Source organism: Nipponia nippon, unplaced genomic scaffold (genome assembly GCF_047370975.1).
Source record: "Nipponia nippon isolate SJK-2023a ecotype South Korea unplaced genomic scaffold, ASM4737097v1 scaffold_4, whole genome shotgun sequence".
NCBI classification, from domain to species: Eukaryota; Metazoa; Chordata; class Aves; order Pelecaniformes; family Threskiornithidae; genus Nipponia; species Nipponia nippon.
The window spans coordinates 6,491,978-6,518,838 of NW_028262358.1; the positions used below are offsets into that span (position 1 = coordinate 6,491,978).

The 26,861-nt window shown below is 42.1% G+C and overlaps 1 protein-coding gene across 2 annotated transcripts in view; it reads left to right on the top strand.

Annotated features, from left to right (window-relative positions):
- The window catches only part of SNAP25 (synaptosome associated protein 25), a 66,620-nt gene that overhangs the window by 29,465 nt on the left and 10,294 nt on the right, over positions 1-26,861 (top strand). Inside the window, exons 2-5 of one of the 2 annotated variants that reach the window (XM_087776468.1) lie at positions 6,273-6,407; positions 7,054-7,095; positions 15,727-15,775; positions 24,202-24,319. In XM_087776468.1, the coding sequence (XP_087632594.1) occupies positions 6,336-6,407; positions 7,054-7,095; positions 15,727-15,775; positions 24,202-24,319 (281 nt within the window). In that variant the 5' untranslated portion in view covers positions 6,273-6,335. Of the gene's footprint in view, positions 1-6,272; positions 6,408-7,053; positions 7,096-15,726; positions 15,776-24,201; positions 24,320-24,456; positions 24,575-26,861 lie in introns of both variants that reach the window. The other variant, XM_087776467.1, reaches the window with a different exon arrangement.

Sequence of the window (26,861 nt, forward strand, 5' to 3'; positions counted from 1 at the left end):
GATACAGCCAGCAGCAGGAAACCACATACCTACAGCATCTCACATAGCTCTAGAGACCTATCTTCAGGCAATGCAAGTAAGCCCTGAGAGTAAAATAAGTTGTCTAAGGCGATGCAGGAAGACAGTGACAAGCTAGGAATTGCCTGCTTCTCTGGAATTCAGACTTGCAAGATCTCAGTGCCTGGCTTTTCCAAAGTCACTCCCCGACAAGCCCTCCCCGGTAGGCATTATTCTTTACTGAATATCAAGCAAAAAAACAGAGTGAAGTTGGTTATCACCACAGTCCGTCAGCCTGGGCTGTGGAGCTGGGCCCAAAGGCTTGCAACGAACCCACTGTGGGACAGCAACAGAAGAGAGATGAGGTGGCTGTGCCACAGGTTAATGTTAACATACCCTACAGAAACACAGCGGCAGCTTTTTGGCTTAATCAGTAACACAAACATAACAAAGGTGTTTCTTTGGAAATGAGAACTTTGCTGAAGATCTTGTGACTAAATTACAGCCAGGCAATAGGCTGCGCTGCAGAATTGATACAAAAAGCAGGCTTTCCTCAAGATTTTATTTCAGAGCTACTTAAAATTTAAATCTAAATAACAAATTTGAGTGATTTTTCATTGTTACATTTTATGCAACAGCATAAAATCTTTAAATAGGATTTTTCATTACAAAATTAGCTGATTTGTTCTCTAAGTGCTTTCAGATCAATTACAATACAATAAGAGCAAAGGCAGGAAATGCCTCTGTTATAGATAGTATTAATTGTGGTGAGCTCTGGGTGAAATGGAGATGACAAAAGTCGAAACCCAGAAGAGTTAGAGCTTGTGAGGGCCATTGCTGAGAGCCCATGATCTATAAAAGCTCTGCTCCCAACTCCCTTAAATAATTTCTCACCAGCTGTTGTTTGTCACACCGACTGTGGGCAGCACACACACGCCTTTCTTGGCTTTCTGTTGGGATCTGCCTTTGAACACTACCTCCTCAACACAGTTTCAGGAGGAACCTGCTGGTGTCAGCAACACACAGAGCTATTGATACCTAAGCATCATTTTGCAGCAGGATCTCACTTTTGCTGTCATTTAATTCCCTCCTCGTGTTGGTCAGCAGCTTCTGGTCTAGACTGAGCTTTGGGGTTAATGCCAGTGCCTTTCTTATAACCCAGCTGAAAAAAACCCATCTAGGGAAGGCTGGTGAAGGTGGTGAAAGATGTGGCCAACACACTGGGCACCTGAGCTCTAGATTGCTCCCCGCTGGGCAGTGATAACTGTCAGGGAGGTGCAGCAGGGAAAAGGATGTGCACCTTGAGAGGGGATCCTATACAGCCCCAGAACTGCCTTGTGCCTGGCCCCGTCGTGGCTGAACATGCCTCGCACAGCACCCAGGGAGCCAACCAAATGGCTGCAAGGCAACACTGGGGAGCAAAGATGACCCCCTTCATCTGTAGCAGAACTTCATCTCCCCCTTTGACAGTGTGTGTTTCTCCTTCTACCAACAACAAGATTAAAAATGGAAGGAGAATAGCTGCAAACCAACATCCAGCTTTAAATGGCTCAACATCCCTCCTGAGATGCTTGATCCGAAGTGTCTCTTTGGGTTTTCTGTGGCTCTACTAGTGCCACGCCACTGCGGTAACGCTCTTTCAATCCTACAAGAAAGAAGCATAAAGTGTGGTATTGACCGACTCGGACTTTTTTAGTAGAATACGCCACTGCAGTCATCCTCTGGCTACAAATATCCACGGGAAGAATAGATGTGTCCTTTAATAACAGGGAGAGTGCTTAAAAAAGAACACTTTATTGCAGTGTTGCCTTCACCACAGTAAATTGCAGCAATTTCATTTTCCTGTATTTATTGCATTGAAGTGTTTATATCACTGTGAAGTAAATATTTGCTTTCAAAGGTCACTCTTTGTATCTCTCTTCCTCTAGGGATATATGCAGGTCTCTCTTAGACTTCAGCATAACTCCATAAGGATATATAATGTTCTCGCTATGAGATTCTTTATTGCATCTGAACACTACTAAAATAGCAGATGCAGAATTCAAAGTATAGTAGGCAATGCGTTTCCATTAGCCAGTCTCTCTTTGTGTTTTTCTTTAACCTGCTTTTGTGCTACTGTACGAGCACTGGCGTAACGTATAAGACTGGCTCACAGGGCATTTGATGTAAGTCACCCAAGTCCCCGAAGTGACTTGCGTTGTCCAGAAGACACAGAGCACAGCTTGGTACATGATGTACACAGTTTTTTGTAGCAACGTTTATCTCCTTTTAAGAGACCCCCATGTATGTTTGTGTGTGAACCCAGAGGATTTCCTTTCCCTTTTCTGAAATGGAAAAACCAAGGTCCTCGTGAAATTTTGAGCTTGCATTTGTGTATACAATTATTGCACGTATAAACACCAATTGGCTGAGTGTGTGCAAGTGGCTGTAACTTCTGTAGCAACTTTTTTTTTAATCAAAGTTTTAGATCTAAAAAGCTTAACATATTACATCACAACTTTGGTTTTCTGATCTGTCATCTTTGCGGTGACTGTAGCCAACATAAAATGTAGTTTATATTGAAAGCAGAGAGTACATTTTCGAGAGGTTATTTCTGGTTATATTAGAGGTTCCTAAGGCAATGATAGGATTTTGATACTTGTTCAAATCAGCTTGAATGAGAACAGAATGAAAAATATCAGCTATTATCAAAAATATAAATTCCACAAGGAATTTATTACCCAAAGTCCTCAACAGTATCTTTGGCCTGTTCCCATTCTACTAAAACAAGAGCAGGTTTCAGTGTGCCCAGGTGAGACTAATACCTTATGCTTTTGAAAGTCTGTTCAGTAATCAGTGAGAGCAAATCCATTATGGTTTACCTTTTCTTGGCCATTCCTATAATCATTCAGTTTAATGTTTTAATATATCAAGACGACTATCTGTAGGTGTTCCTAAGAAACACCATAGAAGGAAAACTGTTAATTTTTACTGTAGAGAAATAATTCTCTTTAAAACATAAATCTGCTCCCTACAGGATTTTACTGATAACAGGATTTGTTCTTGGAAATTCATGACACTGGAATGGAATTCCAGCCTCAGTGGGGCTTTTCAAGGAAAATCCTACCTCTAATCTGTCCTATGCCACATTTTAAACTGCAAAATCTGCAAAAAATTTAAAACCATTCCCAGCCATCTGCAAAATATCTGTAGTTTATCATACTGTGTGCAAATCAGTAACCTTTATTGATTCTTGTGCACGGTTTTCTATTAAATAAAGTTGAATCAGCACTGCTGCAGGGCACTTTTGTTTATGACTAAAACTTGATGTAAAATGACTTGTCTGGAAGAATGCTTTTTGCTATTTCTCAATCCATTCTAAGTGCTTTACAAATACCAAACAATCTCAATAAACCTGTCAAATTCAATCACTTGCTACAAAACATCTCTCTGGTTACAACCTCTGACATTTTTTTTAGCTTGATGCAAAATAGGATGCGTGTGTCACTAAGATGCCAACCAATGGTTCTAACTAACCGAGAAGAATAACTCTAAAGAAAAATCACAAAGTTTCTCCACTGTGTTTCTTTTTTGCACTACCCAACACCACCGCTGGCTCACAATCAAAAATTAATAAGTAAAAGATCAAAAGTCAGGCTGGAATCTACTTGAGGACTGAATTTTCTGTGCAATTTTTATTACCTGTGGTGACTGACAAACAGGCTGTATTATTGATTATTGTCAGTAGAGGCACTCGTGCCACCTTCACTCGCTTACATGTCTGTAATCATTCAGCTCACATCGGATATGCTTAGAGACTGAACCAAATCCCCTGTTAGCATCCCATTCTGTCACTCATGCATCATCTCCCACTTTACAGCTAGTAAGATGCTACCAGATAGACATAACGCAGAACCAGTTTCCTGCGCCTCGCAGCTAGATGTATATACCAATTAGTCCCAAATTCCCAAAGTCACGTCTAAGTTGTCCTGATTTTTGCTAAAGCTCAGTGCTGTTATTCTGCCAACGCAAGCGTAATGAGGGATCCAGGCAGAGGAGAATATTTTAACTAAATATTCTAAAACTAGGTCCACAGACTTAATCCTGGTATTCTGTCGCAGAGGCTGTGCCAGAAATATTTAAATGCTGAGTTTTGCCTCGATCTCGGAAAAACCATAATTTGTGAAGCAGTGACCAGTGCTAGTGCCAGCCTGTGCCAAGTGGGACAGGAGTTTGGAGAGTGGTTCTTTACCGAAATAACTTCTTTTATCCCAGCTGAGCATGCTCCATTTGCTAATCAGGAGTAGTGTCTTCCTGGGGGTGCGTGATGTGCCACAAAAGACAATGCGAGTGCGGCAGCAGGGTGGGAAGGTTGGGGTGGCCTTGAGAGTGTCCCCACACTTTCATATGCCCTTCAGGAGAAGACCAATTCCTGGTTCATCTTTTCCTCCTAATCCTCAGAGTGTGCCATTTTTTGTAAAGCCTATTTACTGCTGTTTGTGAGCATCCTTGAAGTGCCTGATATCAGTCTGAATATTAGCCGTGAAATTAAGCCCTGTGTTTGCATCAGCTGGGGCTGCAGATGAGTTGCTTAAGCTTGGTCCTTCATACCGCTGTGACCATGCAGCTGGCAGAACCGGGTGGGCTTCTTCTCCAGCATACATTTGGGCTCCTAAACATTGTATGACCCATCACAAAATGTCAGTCTCCCTCTGACAAGGATGTGACGATGTGCTCAGTGATGAAAGTCAGATGCCCTGCCAGTAGCTGCAGGGCTGACTCTTCGAGATGGATTTCTTCCTGCTGTAGCTTCAAAGAGGAAAAGCAACCACGAGCAAGGGCACAGCTAATGGGAAGGCTTGAAGGTCACATATTCCCTCTTAGATAAGAAAAACAGTAAATCCGTTGTTGAAGCTGCAGAGGAAACGCAAGGAGCTGGCTGCTTTCCTTATACATTTCTAAGCAAACGGAGTGTGATCCAGGAAATCTCCCTGCCCCTCAGCTGTACCTGTTCAGCCCATACTTGTCCTGACAGTGAGCGCTGCCAAAGCAAGGAACAGATTCATCTCCAATAGATAATAACTTCCATTTAAACAGAGTTATTATTGTTAAAATTTTAGAGCCAAGCTCTGCCCTGACTTATCTTGTTTCATAAAGGCTGCATGTATCGCAAAGACAGGACAGAAAATAGCCCCTGGGATTTTGCCTTCTTAGAGCAGCTTTGCTGAAAGGGGCTGCTTTTGTCCTCTTTCAGTAATTGAGCATGATGGCGTGTGCTTAATGGCTGTTTATTTGCAGCCCCCCACAACTTCCCCACCTCCTCTGCACCTGGGATTAGGTTTTCCTGCAAAGAACAAATCTAACATTCAGTGAGCAGTAATTTGCAATGCGCTATGCTTGAATCAAGCAAAGAAATAAGCCAGTGTTGTTGTTATAAAGACCTGACAGATGGTAGGAGGACCCGCCTTTCTTAATCAAGTCATGCTCAGTAATCAGAGCTAGCTCGAATTTATAACAAAAAATAAACCATACCCAGATGAGGATTAATGGGCTGCATCCTGGTCTCTGGTTAGGATGAGCTCAGTGGCGTTCTGCATTGAGAGGGATAACCAAGATCAGAATCTGACCCACTTTGGGGAAAAGCTGAAAATACCAGTTAGGTGCTGCCATCACTTCCCCTGAAATGAAGGATTCTCCCGGGTAGACAGCTTCTCCCAGTCTAAATATTATTCTCCCAGCTGTAAATATTATTTCAGAGTCTGAACTAGAGCATGGTGGACAAGTCATTAGCTGATAAAAATCTGCAAAGTTTCATTGTCTTTAATTTCATTGCAGATGTATTAGCTGAGCGTCCAGCCCTCCAGGCAATGCAGCTGAAATACAGGACATGAGGGGCATACGCTTGACCTTGACCTCCTTCATGTTAAGGCTTTTAATTCTAGAGCAGAATGAATGGGTCTCAAGACTCTTTCTGGTAGCAAAAACCACCTCCTGAGTCTCCAGCTTCGATATGAATAGCATTTGAAAGGTTAAGAAAAAAAGGAAGGATTTTCCTCAAAGAACCTGACAAGGATACATCCTTGTTCTTCAAGAGTGATTAATAATACAGGAACAAAGCACCACCTTGAACAATCCTGTGTGCTCTGTACCATATAGGAATTGCTATCCAGAACGAAAGAGTTTGGCTGAGGGCACTCATGTAATAGAAGCACTTTTGTGGGACTGACATTTAAGCACAATTCAGTGAGCCAGGGAGCCTAACCACACTGTTTCTTTCCCTTTTCGCTGTCTTCCAGGCTCACAAGCAGCTGAGTGCAAATCCTTGATCTGCAGCTTCCACAAACACACCCACAGCTAAAATGGCGGAAGACGCTGATATGCGCAATGAGTTGGAAGAAATGCAGCGGCGTGCTGACCAGCTTGCTGATGAAGTGAGACCGATAGCTAAACAGCAAACTTTGGGGCTGGGTTTGGTGTGAGAGACATATCCAGAAATAAGAGCTGATCCAGCAAAGGTTTCTAGAGCTGATTCTGTTTTCCATCAGCTTTACACTGAAAGCAGAACTGGAAATGAAATGAGCTGGGGTAAAATTTAATGTCATGTTTAGTCTAGATTAAGGCATTTATTGATCGTGAGTTTGGTTTAGGTATTAGAGTCTACATCAATTTGACTGGCCTCAGAGCAAAAAGCAGCAATTTAATATTTTCTGAGGATTGCCAAACCTATTAAATGTTAAAAGTCACCAATTAGGTCTCTGAAAAGTCTTAGCTGAGAACCACAGACTTTATTTTTAAAGTGGAACACCAGCTGTTTCAAGCACTACCACCGCAACACGTGAGCAAGGTGAGCGCAAGCCTTAAGAGACTGCAGCTGCCCCGAGATGCGGTGGGAACTGCTGCATTAGCAAGCCGTAACAGAGAGCTGAAGATGAAGACATCACCAGTACCCTGCTGATGGCCTGATTTTGAGGGAAGGCAAAGAGCGTAGGAAAAGCATACTGTCAGCATGAGTCTGCACATTAGTGTCGGAAACCGTATCTTGCCAAATCTAAGTGTTTTTTCCTCTCTTTTTTTCAGTCCCTTGAGAGCACCCGTCGAATGCTGCAGCTTGTTGAAGAGGTAAGGACTTGCATTTTATTTGCACTTCTGTTGTGAGCAAAAGTGATGGAGAGTTTGACACTGGAAGTGTTTTTTTGTTAACTCACATGGCTAGGGCATGGCCACGGCTTTATGTGCCACTCCGTCCCTCCTTACCCTTACCCCCTTATGAGGGTCATCCAAGACACTGTGCCCTAGTTGCCAAGTGTCACACTGCAGACCAGCTGCTGAGGCCCTGTTTTGCCCATACCTGAGTATCCACTGAGACAGGCTACTCGAGATCAACCAAGGAAACAGACTCTGAAGGTGACCTGGAATCAGGGACAAGCAGCCAAGTTTGCTGCAGAGCTCCTGGAGCCTCGTGCCGGCACCGCTCTGGCATCCTTGCCATAACACCGCAAGCGGGGAAGGTGAGAAAGGCGCTCAGTCTGTTTCCCTGTTGTCTCTAAATACCTCCCTCTCCATAAACACTTGCAGCTATTTACAGAGCATCAGTCACCACAGCATGTAAGTTCCACTTCTTTATGTATCTCCGAAACATTTATTAGGATTTCAAGGCTCATGAGATGTCCCAGACTGACAGCTCTGGAGAAGGAAGTTCTCTGGTTTTCCAGGGTGCTGAGGAAGGGAACCCAGGCTCAGTCCTGCCTGGAGGAGTCACTCCCAGAAGGGAAAAAACAAGTCAGTCAGGCTTCGTTTCACCCTCTTTGTAACAAAGGGGTTTAAAGGTCATAAATTCCCAAACTCAGTGCAGTTTAGAGTATTCAGCCATCAGGTGGTGGAAAACTTTGCTCCCGCTTGACAGGAGGTATTATTTTCAGACACCACGTGAGCTTTGGCTCTGGAGCTGGTGACATTTTTAATCAGGGTCATCAGCACTGACAGTCCCAGTACTCCTGACAACCAGAGGAGTCTCCAGCAGAGACAACAAGAAGAAAATTACATCAAGTCCCACGTTCAGGAACAAGCACAAGCCCAGCCGTAGGCTTCACGGCCTTGAAATCAATCACAACTGTGGAGATCAATGGAGTCCGGTAGAGGCAAAATTAAATTTCCATGTACAGATACACAGACAGATAGGTCATTGAGCATAGTCAGCATCGCTTCTCCTCCACAAACACTTCAGATCTGGGCTCCTTGCAGCTGAAACATGCTCTTGTCTCACAAGCAATCTGTCCCTTTTTGTTGCTCAATTCCCTGGACATGCCGTTTCTCACCATCACTTTATGTCAACTCCATGCTGGATGCAGCTCCTGCTGAAATCAATTCACCGACATGGAAGAGAGTCTCACATGGGTACCTCCACAAACGCAAGGCAGGAGAGCCTGCTGCCCCCAAATGCCTGTGATCTAAATAGACAAGGCAGATGATGAGTGGGAAGAAAGAGAGGCGCAGGAAAGGGAAGTGATTTGCTCAGGGCCAAGCCATCAGTAAATATCAGCCCTGTCTCTCCTGAGCCGTATTTCTGTGACCTATGCACTGCTTGAGTCTTCCTAACATATTGAACCAGCATATTGTGAGTGCCACTAGAATTTCAGTATTAAATCACGGCAAATGGCAAAGTGGGAGGAGAACTGGGACTGCTGAATTTACCAATGAATTTATGTAGGACTCTAGCGCTTCTTGGAAGAGCTCAGCATCTCTCAGGACCTGGCTTTTATTCAGATGCTACAATATGTTCCTGTCCAAATTGAGAAGTTTCTAAAACTAGCACTGAGTAGTCAAGGGAATTCTTCTACAATGAGCAGAATATTATTTTCACTAATGTGACTACAAAAGACCTTTAAAATTCTTCTGTGGTCTAAACACTTGGTTGATTACTCCAAGCCCATTTCCTGGGTACTTTTAAAAGAATGCAGCATTTAGGGAGTGAGAGATTTTATACTGAAAAGACAAATGGTGAGTGTCTTTGAAATTGAACTTGCACTGCTCTGATTTAATAGACCCCCAAAATCCAATTAGACTCCCTTGCTTAGCAGAACCTGTCTAGTGGGCAGAGATAGAAAATATTCTTTCTCAGTGAAAGAATGCTTTTTACTCTATTCTCTTGATACAGCAAATCTTTTATTCCTTACTCAGGAAAAGGATGCCTCCATGTTTAAGCATTATTACTGCATACATATGCATGGATTCCTGTCATGGTTGGCTCCACTCTGTTAGATACTAGAAAAATACAGAATAAACAGAATGATTTGGCTGCAGTCTAGAGACAGAAGAGTGCTCTCCACCCAGGGAAGCCCTATAGCAGTACAAGGCATCCTTAATGCTGAAATGTAGGTTATAGCCTGGGGGACAAAACTGATGTCCCCAAAGGACCATGCCCTCCTTGCCCAGGAAGACTAGGCTGAGTTTGGAGAGTAAGACCTGGTGCTGCTCCTGGGGAACGTCGGCAAGGAAAGCCAAATCTATTACTGCTTCTTATTTTTATAACCCAGCTTTGCAAGAAGATAATTGTTTCAGTCCTGGCACAACAGGGGAAGCGAGAAGAAGTGGTGAGTGGCTGTTGTAAAGTCACCACTGCTTTGCCGCAAGGCAGCTACGCACTGAGATGGCAGATTACAGAAATCAGTTTGCTCTGTGGTGCCCAGCATACCCATGCAACACAGTCACATCTACACTGACCAATGCTCATTTGAGCTACTCAGTGCTATAAATACCTGTATTTTATGATGATGCTGTGCAATGTTCAGGCCAAAACATCAAAATGAACTGAGGCAGAAGAAGTGAGACTAAATATATAGTTTGTAGCTGACCTTCTTATTTTCTTGTTCAAGCTTTTACCTCGAGCCAACTTTATGAAATGCAGAATAACATATGCAAAGGCAAAAGCCGTGAGTCTACTACCATCTTCCAGTGGAACCATCACGGCCTTTAAAGAAAATCAATTGTTGTAGGGTGGAAAAAAAAAAAGATGGTTTCTAGCTATGATGCAGCAAGGGAAAAAATATCAATAAGATCAGTACTGTAGAAAGTCCAGTAAGAAAGCACTTAGCAACATGTACAGCTAAAAAGGCTGTTTTGTACATTTAAATTCAGACAGGACTGTCTTCTCCTCTCATATACTGGGAGGCAGGGTCAAGTTTACTAACATATCAAAACTGAAATGGTAAGTTATAAATGTTTGATAACCTCGTGATGCTGCTCTACACAGGACACCGGACATATAGTATGCCATTTTACTAACTTCCTCCATTCATGATTGGGAAGTGAGTTTCCCCTGACGTTATTATCGTAGTCAAATGTTCCTTAATTATAGTCTGAAGAATTAAAAAAAATCCATTCTATTAATTTAGAGTTTGGTCCAAAGCTTGTCAAAGCTTTGGAAAAATCCCTTTCACATCATTAGCTATTGGAATGGTTCTACTCAGAAAAGTGTTTTAATCTGTGTAATTCCACAGAAATACATACCTGGCAGAGGGGAAGGTGATTTGTAATTCTGGTCTCAGTTCTTCCTATGCAGGATTAGACCTCTTCCTCTATGTAAACCAGCGGGGTAGCACTGGAGTCAGGGTCATTGTGGTAGATGAAAACCAGCCACACAGGATTCAAGGGGGGGGGCGGTCACAGACTGATATCGGCTGAGGATCTGAACCACAGGGTGAGCTAACAGGCTCTGAGAAGTAACACGGCTCTTTAATCGGGCACGGAGAGACACTGCAGCATTAACAGCGTGACAGTGAACTTGGAGCAGGAGCTGAGGAAATGCATTACTACAGATGACTAAAAAATGTTTCTTTGACCACATTTTTGTCTTTAGGGTGTTGACACTTCTCTTTAGTGTCTCTGGGAACTGCTAGCCATGTCAGCCTGTCCTGGTACATAACTGTCTGTATTAATTTATTCAAAACAAACTCTATAATCCGTATCGATTAAAGCAAAATTCTTCATCGAAGTGGAAGTTTATATGTTCTTCACATAACTGAGAGTGTATATCTGTTTTTCAGGGCATGTCCTGAAATGCAGAGAAAGCGATTACTAGAATTTGGATTCTCTATCTGATACATCATTCCCTTATGCTGTTATGAAAATCACCCCTCAGGCTACACTAAAGTTGGAGTAGCTGCCTTTTGTAGCAGGCATGGATAGGACGCAACACACTGTATTCCTGGAGGGATTGATGGACCCTTTGAGAAGTCATCCCAATTCTCTTCCTGGTTTTATTTCCACCTTGGGAAATTAAGTGACATAACAGTAATAATAAGAAATGATACGGCAATGCATTTCCCCTCCAAAGTGCTGGGCAAATTTCAGTGAACGCCTTGTTGCTGACTTGCTCTGATTGAGACCCTAATAAACAAAAAGTTTTAAAAAGCTGTTACAGAAGATTGAGGATAATGCCTCCAACAGGGGTCCCAGTTATGCTGTTAAACTGGCTTCACTGAAGCATTGACAGACTTAGGATGATGCATTTAAGTGCTGAATGAAGCCCAGAGTTTTAAAATCATATATTCTGGCTTTCTGATCAGTAGCCTAGCCTGTGGTCTAGTGGAGAACTGAGGCATGTGCTTCACGGAAACATGTTGAACCCAAACCTTGTTGGTTTCCTGTCATCTAAACGCTAGAGCTTAGTGCTACTGAAAGGTCAAAGGACATCAACTTTCATAAACTTTATGGGGTCTATATTCATGGTCCTCTTTCCCCTAATGTGGTTAATTTTTAAAAGTCAAAAGCGATGGTTTCCTGCTTTGAGGGGTCATCTTGGGTGCAAAACTTGTCAGGTCTTTGCAGAAAAACAGTTAGCAACCCATGGTAGTCTCCATGGAAATCAAAGTCTGGGAGGACAGGCGGGCTGCCCTGCTCATTCCTCGAGTCAGGGCTGAGTGTGTTCAAGGGCTGCATGGGAAAGATTATATGTTTACCGTTTGCAGTATACCTGCTTTATGGATAAACAGAGGAATTCCAGAGCTGTCAGTTTAAGGCCTCAACAAAAGCAATTTGTGCTGTGCCGTTTTCTTCTTAAGGACAAGAGTGTGAGATGTTTGCTGTACCATGGCAAAATCCAGCAGTCCAAATTCTCCTCTCAAGTGCAAGACGAAGACAAGGAGAGTGAGAAGTAACTCTGGAGAGAGAAGGCTGTGATAGATTTAAGAGCTGGATTAAAATGGCCTGTGCCTCATGAACTCTGTAGGGTCCTATGAAAGATGCATTTTTCTTCTCTCTGGCCTGAACTACCCTAAGCATCCCATTTTTTCAGAATCCTTATTTTGCCACAAACTAAATAGATGATTGCCTGTGCAAAGACTGGAGGGTCTTAAGAAATTCCTCCATTGCACAGGAAGAAAGAAAGGCTCTAATCCTGGGGAAAGTGTACCATTAGCACACATTTTCATAACAAGACGGACCTCGCTACTTCTACCCATTCATGGCTTCCCACATAGGATCTCATTGATGTTGGTGAGCACTGGATGTGGGTAGGAAACCCTTCCTGAGCCCTCAGGACCAGACAAATCAAAGCATGGTCACTGGGCCCCCACCGTGACCATGGCTCTTCTGGGAGCCTGTTATCAAGGTTTTATGATCAGTTGTTGTAAAACATATTCTTCTGGGCTGGCACTTTGTAAACAGGGCTTTCTTCACCTCCTGTTACACATTCTCTCAGCAACCAGTTAAAGTGTGTCTGCTGACACCTGCCCCCATGGAGACCAACGGGAGTTTCTGTGATACTTTTAGTGCAGAAAACACCAACATTGTCTGTGTTTGGGCCCCAAACACACTTGTGTGGCACATTTCTTCCTCTATATTCCTTTCAATGAAGAGGTTTTGTAGTTTCCAGAGATGTCTCCATCTATTGTCACTGAGGGTCAGTTATTGAGTGTTTCTCTCCTGCTCAGACATCTGGATGATGAGCACATTTTTAGAATAGTTCTGTCTTACAGACATGTTTGGTTTTGAGCTATCTAAAAGGTCAGTCACAATGGAAATACTGAACTTTTAGGAAATTCTCAATCTGTTTTAAATGGACAAATGTGATTTTTTTTTTTTAATTGGCTTTACACAGTTAATATTTTGTGAAAAAGCTGAAAATTGATGTTTAATAGAAACTTGGAACAGGAGGAGATTGTCACTTGATGTCTGAATCACCTCTCATCTTTGTCAGTGAGCATCTTCTTATTAGCTTCAATATGCTTTGGATTAGACCTCAGATGAAGACAAGTATATTCAGTGCACGCCCTTTAATATTTTCACATTAGTATTAATGCTGTGGCAGGCTGCTCTTAAGAGATACAGTATTGCCTGATAAAATCAAATAGCACTGATGGTCAGGTAAGTAAAAGAAAATTGCACCTTTTTTGCTCTGTGCAAGGATTTAATATGAAATACAAACCATAAGGACTAATTGCTGAATTTGTCTCTCAGCATAGGTCTTATTCAGGTCACTGGACATCTTAGCTGCATGACGGCGGTTTGCTCAGATGTTAAAAATTGCAGGAAAATAAGGTCAGAGGGTTAAGGAGCAGCAAACATTTCTCAGCCTGACCATGTTTGTCTCACTGAAAGCCAACAACTATCACACCACCAATTGTGGGTTTCCTGAGTCCAATATTTAGAAGGGCTCCGTGTCAGACTGCACCGTATTTACTCAAACACAAGATGACTCAGGACCTAAGCAGTCTCCTTGTGCTTGCATGAGGCACGTTTTTTAAAATATATATAAATCTTTTGGGGTAAGACATCCTTCGGTACCAAGAGCATAGAAAAAGCACAATAAAAAGCTATTGCACATCCAGTACACCTACCCTACAGAAAATATAAGACCATTAAATGCTGTTTCCGTACTCTAAATAAGCAAATCTAAGATGACCCTTGGATCCCAAGTTTCTAAAGGCTGCAAAAATAAAAGCTGGCTGGGATTCAAGCAAATGCACTATGAGCTTGAAGAGAGAGAAAGCAGCAGTGGGTACCTGGTCGATAGCTGACCCAGGGGCAGTAGGGCACAGCAGACTGTGGGGAGAGGCAGGAGGCTTTTTCTCTCCACCTGGCAACTCACACAAGGGTTTAAAAAAAAAAGGGGGGGGGGGGCACGGAACAAACCAGGCTGCACACATCTGATGTTTTTCCCAGTTTCTACAGTGACGTAGACATCAAAGACAATAGGAGTAAAGAGAGAGGCAGACAGGAGCGCAAGAAGAGGCATCTCGCATCCCTCTTGAACCAAGAAAGATTCTCTTGAAGCAAAGCAGAGAAGCACCAGCTGCACCAGCCAGATAGCCCTCGAGTATGGCAGAGAGTCAGGCTTGTAGCTGAGCCAATGTGGGCTGCCCAGGAGCGCCTTGCGAGCACAGACCGGGCAGCTGATGGCCAGAGAGACTTCACTGCTCCCAGAAAAAGAGATGAGCAATGGCAGTGAGCAGGGCAGTTGGGAGGAAGGATAATACAAAGTCCTTAATTTGCCTCAAGGAGGGGGATGATGGCCTGAAAAAGGAAAAGGGAAGGTCAGGACTCCAGGTTTCTGTTCCTCACATTCCTGTGCAACTGTGGGCATCTCCGCTGCCCTCTGCAAAATCGACACCACCAACTTTATCTGCTTCACAGGGGTATGGATGGCTTTATGTTCACGGAAGCAGCTATATTACTGCTGCACATGTACAGGTAACTCCCCTGGCAAGCTGTCAGGCCATAGAGGACTTCACTTCATCTGTTATTGAAATGCAACAGTCAGGAGATCGTTCAGGCCATTAATTATTCACAGACGTTATCACTGCTCCAAGCAGAATGGAGCAAGTTTCCCCTTCGTAATTAAAAAGCAGCTAATCTGATCTGTGATATAGCTTAGTATCACAGCACCCAGAAACCTGAGACACCTGATCGCATCCCAGAGCGATGATAATGCATGCAAAAACTGCATTTGTGAAAGGTGCCCTGCTGCTGATTCAGGCAGGTGGGAGCTCTGAATTGCTCGGCTTTTGCTCAAGCCCTGTGTCCAGCAAAGACGATGATAAGACTCCCATTAACCTCCATGGAAGCAGGGGTAGGATCAGCACGTAGGTGTTTTAAAAATCTTGCTTTCAAGCTCAATCCAAAGTCCATTGATGCTAAAGATGTCTCTTCACTGAACTAAAACTTGGCTCAAACCCATATCTATTAGATCTCCAAGCCAAAAAATATGGCTTAATCCTATTAAATATTAGCCTGCTTTAAAATGGATTTCCTAAGTAGGTAAGCTTGCTGACTTCTGTGTTGCAAGGGCTATGTACAAACCACTATGCCTCCTTACCAAACATGTCTGTGCCATATCTGTTTTCCTTGGGAATTTCTCCTGTGGGATGAACATACACCTGCAATGTCAACACCCCCTTCCTCCCTTCTCCTGCTTCAGAGAGCTTGGAGATGAACCCTCTCTTTTTAGAAATTACTCTTGTGTAAAGTGATTATTTTAATCTCAGTCCAGGACCGAGATAGTTCAGTATCCCAGTGAATCCTGAAGGATTGATGGTACAATTGAGAGCACCCAGTTCCTTGTACAGTGGCCAGGCACATAAGGTCTTTGGACTGTGCCACCAGCCCCTTATGACCTTGTCATTCCTTTCACTGTTTTTCTTTTGTCTTCCTATGTCCCATATCTAGGGCTGAGTGTTCCCTCACTGATCTCTCTTTCTCTCTCTTTCTTCTCCCCCTCTCTCTCCTTACCTTGCTACCACTATTGGGATGTAGAGTAAAGATGCTGGTATCAGGACTTTGGTTATGTTGGATGAGCAAGGAGGTAAGTTCAGATTGCTTCAGTAAGGAAGTATAACCATTCTCAAAGTGCTGTACTAATTGTGTGCAATCCTGAAAACGAGGACGGTAAAACACGCGTGGTTGTGCATGAGAACCCAAGAATCTCTTTGCCTTTAGCTTTGTTGTCTGACAGAGGAACATACAATAAGTGCGCAACAGTCTGTACTTCTTTTGATCTGTTTCCCATTAACGTCAGAGCTGCAGGCTGAACTCATCCAAATCATCATTTTTTCAGCAAGCTTTGGGTCAAGATCCAGCAACACAATGGGAAGATTTGCCTCCATAAGTGTAAAATCCAACATTATTTACACAGGTGCTATGTAATTTTCTCACTTGTTTTAGCTACAAGTGAAAAGTATGCATTAAATGCAACACAAGAGAAAGTAAAACAGATTTAGCTTGTGTAAAATTCAGTTGCTTTTTGTATAGAAATGTCAGTGAGGATAACAGGAATGTAACATTAAAAGCTATGACACTATCAGCTCATTACAACTGGCCATGTAGGAGCTTTCAAGCTTAGGTGAGTCCCTGTCTGTGGATGACAGTGGCAAAGACGGAGCTAGATATATTCAATACATTCCAGAAAATTACTTTTTTGCCCTTCATAATATTACAAAGAAGCAGGTAGCTTACCCCCCGCCTCAAATTAATAAGTCTTCATTTGCTGCAGACCCACAGCACCAGCAAAATAGTGTCTCCAAAGAGAAGTTAAATCAACAGAGTATAAATTTCTGCTACTCTAGATCAAACCAGCCCCCCAAAAGCCCTTGTTATTATTTACTGTGTGGCATGATACAAAACTGTATTAGGAAATGTTTTCTACAGAGGTAATGCTATATTACTCATCAAGCCCAGACAACGACTACAGGCAACGGTACGGCGTTGTTGGGAAATAGACTGCAGAACCTGACAGACCCCTTTCATCTGTAATGTCCCTGCCTCTCTGGCACTAAAACAAATGAAAAGTAATAACAGGACCTGAACAGAAAGTATTTTCTTCTATTTACTTTTATATGTATGTCTCATTGCTTCCCCCCCCCACCCCCCCCTTCAGGGAAAAGAATGTAACCTAACCAAATTTTGTCGCATCAATTTGTCTTGACAAGAAAAAAATTATGGAGAATATTTTCTTGTCTTCAAAGTTTTTTTTCTGAATAACAGCAGTACAAGAACTATCACTGAATACATAAAATCAGAAATTACTTATGTTGAAACAGATATGGCACCTGTCTAAATAATGTGTTTTGTTTCAGAAGTTAATTATACAGGTAAAATAAATCACAAATATTGTCAGAGAAAGTCTGTAAATACCCAGGTGTGTCTTGCAATGTAGTTCACAGGCAGAGCAGCAGAAACTTTAGTGGTTCCTATAACTTCCCTTGTGTTTGTTCTTGGGAAAGTATATTGCTGTTCTTTAACTGTTACTTTTCCACAGATTGCTAGGGGTTTTTATTTTGGTTTTAACCTTGAATTTTGTTTTTTACTTTGGAGTTCTACCATTGCTAACCCCCTGTATGCATCAGTTGTCCCACTGACTCTCTAGTCACGCTAGGAAGGATGGTCTGTGTGAGCCGAGGAGCTGAGACTGGACCCACTGACCTCTTTGGAGCTCAGGGAACTCTGTAGTAAACTCTCATTGACAGTAAAACCCAAAATGTATATTGTCTGGCCAGAGGTGCAGTTAGTCGATACTTACAGGAAAGAATCCAACAATTTAAAAGCCTCTTTAAATTGGTTATGGTCATGCCTTAAGTGGTTCACTAAATTAAGCTTGTGAATATACAGTGTGGGTTTCTCAAGGAAAACAGCCTAACAATGCTACAAACTCTGGAATATTGTAACCACTGTACTATGTTAAATGTTTAATTAAGTTTTATCCATTTTAGCCATATGCAGCTGTAATAATTCCTGATATTTTTTTTTTATTTTAGCGATAAAGGACTTATTATATTATTGAGCAAAATACGCTAATGATGACTTTGAACCCTCTGTAATTAGCGCAATGTGTGCAACTCATGGATGTCTCTGCAGATTATCAGATTAAGGAAATAATTTGCCAACACTGCCATGTGATCTCTTTTCAGCTGACTGCACAAGTCACTTAAGATTATTAGGTGTTAAATAGACAAAAAACATGACATTGATCTTTCCAGCGGGTGGCAAGCAGAACATCTAATCTCTGCAGTTGCTTGAAGCTCTATTTCTAGGTTTCCTTACAAAATTGCTTGCTTTGAAGTTAAACAGACCTTACAAGGAAAACTTCTTTGAGCCAATCTTAATCTAAATAACGCAAAGCAGAACTCATTTTCTGATATCAATAAGCAGAAGTCTTTGGGATCACAAAAGCAAAGAAGTCAATGTAATTTTACAATACCAGGTATTTATACAATAAAGCCAGTCTGGCAAGCTCCCGTTGCCTAAACGTTTAGCACAGCTGGCTGCGCAGCAGACCACAGAGCCTGTTATGACCCTACAGAGATGTGGAGCTTCACAAGAGCTTTCATTACTCCTGTTTCACAGAGAATGGGACTGTCATAAAAACCAGAGACCTCCTCCAGAGCCCTTTGAAGTCACTGGGAATCTGAGTGGGCTTTTGGAGTAGTCCCTCTGCAACACCAAGAGTTAGCATTCTTTGAGCCAGGTATTGTCACCCAAACCAGTTCAACACAGTTCTTCCACGGGGGAACCCACAGGAAGGAGCTAAGAGGTTAGATTCTCCTGATTGAGGTTTTTTTCCATGAGTGAGAAAGTCTTTCCCAGACCCTGTGTGCATCCATAATGCTTACGTTTTTTTAAACCTGGCCTCGAGTCAAGCTCCCTTAATTAATTATTTAAATACAGATATGTACATAATGCTTTAAACTAAAATATTTACATTTTACACTAAAAATTTAATGCTGCAAAGGGTTATTGAGCAGTGGCAATTGCTCTGCTTCATTAAATATGTCTTTGAAACATGCTAGCTTAGAAAAATGTTAACATTTGGATGCATGCTGGTTAAAAGCAGACTGTAGAATTGAAACTGATAATACAAAGTGGGGATATGAAGATAAACCTGAATTGCAGACATAGTAGGGGTCCCAGAGTGGCAGCTCTCTTCCTGCAAAGGAAACACCCATCACCTAGGAGTATGAGCAGGCAGAGAGATTTGGACCTTCAAGGACCTTTTTTTGTATGATGATGTCCTCATACCGTGTATTACCAAAGAATTTTGTTCTTGTATTCAAAATAGGGTGGAGGGGAGAAACTTTTCCAATAACAACAGTAGCAGCACAGCTATTTTTCATCCAAGGCAAGATAGAGGAATATCTACCACTTTGATAAGCCACAAAGAAAATGTCAATGCAATTGAAATTTTCTCCCTGCACCATACCAACAGCAAATGCACCACCAGCAGTGCCAGAGAATGCAGAGAGTAGCTTGATCTACCCAGCAGATCTGTACCCTAGATCAAGTAGAAGTATGGAGTTAAACTTTGGAATAACTGGGCAACCCTACAAGCAAAAGGGTTGACACCAAATGGTGGTGCCCATGCTAGCTGACCTCTACGGTTTTTGCATGAGTTGCAGGTTTTACAGTTTTGTATGAGTTATGGCTGACCTGTTTCTATGGCACTGGAGAAACAACTGTGGTGAATACAAAGATAATTACCATTCCTTTCCATCAGAGAGCAAAATTATGGCCCCTTGCACAGGCCCCTTCCCCAGCTTATGTCCTATTCAACAGCTGCCACAAAAACTGAGAGGCAGTGAGATGCCAAAAGCAGAGTTGCTAGAGGCACTCCAACAACACCTATGAGCTGAGCTGATTACAGTCAGAAATGGTTTGCTAATTAGCAAAAAAAAAAAAAAAAAAAAAAAAAAGATAACTATCAACTATTCCAGATTCTACAGGGAAAATGGCATTATTTATGTTGAAAGTGTAGAGCAGAACAAAAGAAAAACGAACCCCCCCTACAAGCAGGTTGTGCCTTGTCTACTATTATTTTTAGCACAGCTACACGTGGTCTCACAAGCACTCCCCACCAGCTTTCTTTCATTTGTACCTGTGCTCAGCAATGCCTTTCAGAGCGAAGCTAGGTCAGACTCAGGATTTCTGAAAAGGCTGTCCTAGAAATGTACTGCGCTCTGATATGATTCTGCTTTATGGAAAATGGGATCACTGAGTATCATTGGAAATAGTTAATCTGCTGACACTCTTTCAAATTCAGCCTGCTTGCATGCAATTATGATTACAATGTGTTCTTAGACATCCTTTTTCCTTGTTTGGGTTTTTTTTTTGCTCTTTTTTTTTTTTTTTTTAATTAAAGTTGTCTTTGGTGGAAATTACTTCATTGCACAGTACTCCAGGCACAGGAGCAAGTTCCCTTCTCCAAATGCATTTAACTGACATTCAATCCCAGGCCCCAGATCCTGGACACTAGTTAAGGAATATTTGTTATAAATTACAGATGGGGATGCAAAGGTGGAGCAACACCACACTTGCCCTGTCCTGGTCCTGCATCCAATGCTGTGTTAAGATGCTTTTGCAGCTGTGTTTGCTCAAGAGACCACAGGAGCAGCTGAGGGATGCCCTTGCTACAGCTTCCTTCTCCCAGCCACTTCCCCGGATCAGTCACAGAGCAGGGATTTGCCAGGCTGTTACAGAAGATCCTGGCAAAGACCCATTGGCAAATGGCCACAATGCTATGGTAAAACTCACAGGACTAGCTTATGGTCCCTCAGTTGCCTATGATTTTAATACAGAAGTAATTCATAAGTATAACGATACAGGTAAAAAAAAAAACCCTAACCAAACTAAAACCATTAGTTTGCTGTAAGATCTGGAAGAAGATATATGGCCACTATGTTTGAGTCAAGGTGACATATGCAGTCATAAAAGGGTATCAATATGCAAAAAAAGCTAATAATTAGCAGAGCTTCCTGGAAAAAAAAAGAAGGAAATCTCAATGAAACATACCTCTGCTGTGTATTCTGCTTCCAGACAACACCAATTCTCATATATATAGATGCAGTGTATTCAAAGAATACTGCAACAAACTATCAAAAGATGTTTAAAGCCCGACCTTGAAGTGCTTCTTTAAATGAGAAATAAAGGACATGATGCTTTGTAGGTGTGAATCTGCGTACGTTCATGGCAGTATGTGCCAGCAGACTGTCTTCCCTAAAACCTTTAATACAATACGCAAAGTTGGAATAGGGAAGATCTATGAAAACAGACATTAAATTAACCTTTTGATAGCCATCCGATTTCTTACCATCAGTGATTCATTCTGGGCCAGATTTTAATATCAGTTATACCAAAACAAATCCAGAGTGACCCCATTAAGTTAACTTCTATAATATTTATGCCTCAATAATTGTGGTTAGCCACATGAATCTATTTCCTTGCCTGTGGGACCAGATCTCTGACAGGTATAAATCGGTGTTGCTTCATGAAACCAGCATAACTATGTCGATTTAAACCAGTTAACAATCCAGCCCAGGACATTAACAACGAGCAAATGGTTTTAGGACCAGCAGCCAGCTGTCTAGACTTCTGGGCTACAAATATGACATGGGCTTTTTACACTGATGAGGTTTCCTTTAATGGAAGATAAATTAGTTGTGGGTCCCTTTTCTATTCAGGCATAGGCATCACACACAAATCCTGAAGCAGGATAAACTAAGTCAGGTTCCTGGAGAGAGCTATAATTTAAATGAAAGTCTTTGAGTCATGTCAAATATACTCTTCAATTAGCTCTCATCTATTCAGGCAGACTAGGAAACAGGGAAAGAAAGTTCAAAAGGCCCTGCTACGTATCTGGCTTCAGAAAATCTGCCTCTAAGCAAGGAAACATGCTTAGACTGAAAGCCACCTGTGGTACCAGATCTAGGACTGATCCCTGCAGTCTTACCTGGCATTTTCTACTGGCCAGCCAAGGTTAGAGAAATACTAGCAGCAAAATCAGTGGAAGAAATGTCAATACCTCTTGTCCCTCCCAGTGTCAAAATACACATGTGGAAATAGCCTTCTTTTAACCGAGAGCCCTGAAAACCAGCTAGGCTCTGCAAACACAGCTTTCACAAGCAGGAGGTGGGAATCGGCGACAGAAATTTAGCAATTCTCATCATGCTGCATGAACCAGCATAAAAGCCAGCTCGCTCAGCTGCTTCCCAGAGCAAGAGCCAGTGTTGCCCGACTATGCAGGAGCAGGCAGGACTCGGAGTTAGTGAGGAGCAGGAGCGCTTAGAGGAGTATCACTTTCTACCACATACTCACATTTCTGATGAGATTGGCAATCTGTGGCTACAAACACGAACCAAAGCTTCTGCTAAAGCCTTCCAACCAAAATGTAAAATTACAATGTGCATTAGAACAATCCAACCTTGTATTTCTGGTTCTTGGCTCGGCGGTTTATCTAGCAGAACTTATGCAGTCTGTCTCTCAGGTTACTTTATTAGGTTCCCAATCCTTTGCTCACATTATATGTGCCCCTTTCAGAAGACACTGCCGGATAACTCTGATGCTCTAAATGTATCCTTGGATTTGGGATCACTAACTCCTGTGGTATCAGGAGACAGGCACATCCAGCTGAGGAGAATGAGAACGGACAGCTGAAAAGCAGATGCAGCTCACAATACTGACATGGCACCTCTCCTTCTCAAAGCCCAGCCTCACGCAAGAATTAAACAAAGTGCACAAGTTCAATATTCAAACTATTTCAGCTAGAATAATTTAGGCCAGGATTTTCAAGGCCCTCTAGGGGTGAGATGCCCGTTTCCTGTTAAAATTAATTAAATCAAATTAATTTTAATGGGAATTGGGTATCCTAATCTCCCAGAAAGCTTTGAAAATCTAAACCTCAATTGTTATTAGAAACCCAAGCAAGAAATTAGGCCTATTCGTGTTCCCAAAGAAGTCAAGAGGAGTTTTGCACTGACGTCAATATGCACATAATTTTTTTTCTAAAATGCCTTCCTTTTTTTTTTTTTTTCTTCTGGATAAGACTCAGTCAACATCAGGGGTGACATTAAATTCCTCCTATAACCAGTGCTCTCTTAGTTCCTTTCCTCTGAGGTCTAATTCTGTGTTTATATTTTTTTCTCTTCAATAGGGGGAATAGGGATGTATTTGTGTTTTACTGGGATTGCTTTACTTTGCCTCTTTAGGTACAGTTACAGTTTTTAATAGATTGAAATGCCACTCCAAGTAACTTTCTCATCCCGTGTAATACTTATTTGGGTTTATCCTTCATGAAACAAACGGTGATGTTTTCCACCCATGTAAAATGCTGTCGCTACCGCAGACTCCACATAAGACCCTTGATCCCACTGGATCCATATCTGTTTATATCAGCGGAGGATCCATTCCTGCAATTTTACATTGTAGCATTCTGTTCCTCTAGACCCTTTTTCCCAGCTTTAATAGTGCAGAAATCAACACATTAAATTATTCTGAGCTACCAAGTCACTAAGCAAACCTACATCAGCGTCAGCCTTAGGTGGAAATAAGCCAAATTCTGTTTGATGCCAGCAGAGAGACAGTGTCTATATATGGCTGGTTACTGGGCTTGGTGCTTCGTAACTTGCCCTGGAGCAAAGCAGAAGTGACCCCACTGCAAACATGAGTCTTCACCCAATGCTTCTTTTCATAAGATCCCTTGGGGACAGAGACAACGAACGTCACAGCCAGTAGTCCTCTTTGAGCATCAGCCTCCTGGAGCGGTTGCAATTGCTTTGTGTTCACTGGGGTTACTCCTGATTTGCAGCATCCATACCAGAAAGAAAACCAGCCCTGAGGCCATACTCAGATTAGAGATTAATATCCAATGCCAATCAAAGTGGCAGGTCTCAGTTTCCTCAGCCTCTGGAAAAAGGAGTACTTGGACACGGCTCTTAACAGGTTACTCCATCTCTGGTACTGTTACTACCGGCTCGCTCACTTACTAATCAAAGCAATTACGCTGCCCAAAATCACCTAATTCCAAGGCATTTGTAAGCGTAAGTAACTGAAGTATTTCCCATGGAAAGACACCTTTTCTCTTGTATTAACATACAAAAATGCAAAATAATAACACTATCTTTCTTTCTCTTGGATGTCATTGGTGTCTTAGTAAGTGGATGTATTGTATTATGTTTCTGGACCTTAAACTTTATAACCCTTCCTTTCTACATCATTACATCTCGTTTAAATTAGTATATTTCAAACATCTTCCTCCTTTGTTTTACGCTTCCCATATTAGTAAAAAACATCTTCGGCATCCAGTGCGGCATACATCCTTTCAACAATGCATCAGCTCAGATTAATGCATTGTAATGTCATTATTAATTCAGTTCTACATGGTCATTTTTCATGTTCTGTTGAAGACAAAAGCAAACAAACAAAAATACAATTCATTCCACACTGTCATCCCTTTGTCCTGACCAGAACAACTCGATCGTGTTGAAGAAGGCATGAACCATATCAACCAAGACATGAAGGAGGCCGAGAAAAATTTAAAAGATTTAGGGAAATGCTGTGGCCTTTTCATATGTCCTTGTAACAAGTAGGTACTGGGTACCGGCTCTGCTATGTGGTGTCCAGTTTTTTGTCACAGTGAATGTCTGAAGTTTTTGTCTTTTTTTTCTTTGTCCTTTTCCATCTGCTTCATTCTGTGGGGATAAAATACTTGTGTTTAATCAGAACAACTGGAACGCATCGAAGAGGGAATGGACCAAATCAATAAGGACATGAAAGAAGCAGAAAAGAATTTGACGGACCTAGGAAAATTCTGTGGTCTTTGTGTCTGTCCATGTAACAAGTAGGTGCTGCCTGCCTCATCTCTTTGAGCACTTAAGGCTGATCCCAAAGGCCTTGTGAAGCTCATCCTTGCTAGGCACATGGACAGGATGAGCATGTGGCATGCAGAAAGAACGATTCTGGTTCAAACGCATTCATCTCATAGCATAGACAACTGACTGGGAATTACTGTAGATGCACTAAAATCAGGCATACTGCAGTGAAAGCTTCACTGTCGACACCTTTTAATGGTAAAAGTTTCAACATTTTACACAAAGTGTACTGAGTGGTTCCATTTGCTGGCAAACAAAAACACTGGGGCTACCTTGTTCCTGGAGAACCTAAATTTTGAAACGTATTTTCACAAACAAGTTCAATAAACGAAACAAAAAAGCTGAAAAAATTCAGATGAAGTCATAACAAATATTACTCGAAATTATGGATGAAAATCACACAACATTGTTCAACAGAAATAGTTCTTGATGACATCTTGAAAGAGACGTGATGTTTCACAATTGGAACCCCACTTGAAATGGTTTTCATCCTGCCATATGCAACAAATTTGAGAAAACCTGAACACGTCATGCCAAATTTCTCTCGTTTGGGTAGCACGTACACTAAGCAGAAATGTTGAAATGCATCGAATTTGCTTGCATGCCATCACACTTGAACGAAACCGTCCTCCAAGTAACGCAAAGCTTGTTTTAAATGCCAAATGAAAATGTGATGTGCGGTTATGTGGGTGTACAAAATTGGGGACAAAGTGGACCGACCAGAAGTCCTTGAGGAATGGCAAATCCAGCATGCAGTGAGTAGGCATGCAACCAGGTTACAGTGAAAGTATTTATAAATGGTTGGCCAGAGATTGTGCAGGAAACAAAGCAGAGTGCAGTGGTTGTGTAGTATTATACTCCCTTTCTGTGTGGCACAGATAATTTGTTCACAGCCAGGGCCTGATCCTACCGTGATTATCAAGAGCAAAGGAAAGAGAGCTGTCATGGAGTTCAGTGGGTATTTTGCCAGAAATCAGGACAGTAGGACTGTGTTTCTGCCTTATCAGTCACCATTTATTTTGAAGTTAATTCCCTTGGGACACAATGCAGATACCGCCTCAGCTCTAAAAAAGTCAATTTTGCTCCTGTGTACCAACACAGGAGGTTGTGGGGTAAACATTTTGCCCAGAATATGTGTACTATTGCCTTGGTGTGCAGAATGGGAGAGAGGCAAGGAGGAATGGAAAGAGCTACACACACACACAGCCTTTTTCAGCGGGACTGCCTGCAATTGGTATCAGCTCTGATACAGGCTTTAGCCCTGCTGTCCTGCACCAGAGGACCCAGTGCAGAAAAGCTGCAGGTACAAGAGTATGCAGCAGAAACTTTACATCTCCCACATTCTAAAAGCTGTTGCAACTTAAGGAGGAACACTGTCCTGGCTTGCTTCTCCTGGAGAAACCTGGCATAACACCTACATCAAAAGTTCACACTTGAAGTACAAAAAATTATGAGGTATTTTGCAGGAATCATAATTTTTTAGAGTAGTTCTGTACTGTAGGAAAGGCTGCTCAGAACTGAGAGCCAGACCTGTGACGTGGATGGGGTTAGCACCTGACACGTGGCCTTAAGACATTTACCACTTCATTAGGATTGCAGCATCATGAAATCAATAGATGCAAGAACAGAAAGATACTGCATGCATTTGATGTGAGGGATGTTCATTTTTAAAGGTGTCTCTTCCCTGCTTTAAGGCAGTATTCCGACCTTTGCAGTTCGCAGCCAGATTTCATAAACTAGCACTGCTAATCAGTCAACACGCTCAGAAAAAGAGTATGGATGAACAATGCTTTTAGAGACTGTTCCCTGAATCACTGTGCCAGGACTCAACTGGTACGAATAAGATGATATTCTGAGAAGTGGAGTGTAGGAGGGAGAGAAATCCATACAGTTCTGGGCATCAGTATCACCATGATCCCCTAATGCTCTTCTGGCTGGTGGTAGATCAATGGCATATAATTAAAAAAGATTAACCATTTCACACATAACTATAGTCTGATATACAGAGTACATACAACTCTGTGTGCCTTAGCAAAATGTAAGGCTTGATCCTACACTCTTAGGAGACCCAAAATGCCCATGGCATGAAACTTTGACCAGACTGCATTCAAAAGGACAACTGCTATTGACCATGAGCAGACCCAGACTCCACCTGTTGATTTTAATGGGAAGTCCACAAGAAAACAAATTCTGGCTGTATAAAACCATTCACCTCAAACACAGAGACTGTCTCACTCTCAAAGTTGCACAGGTCTA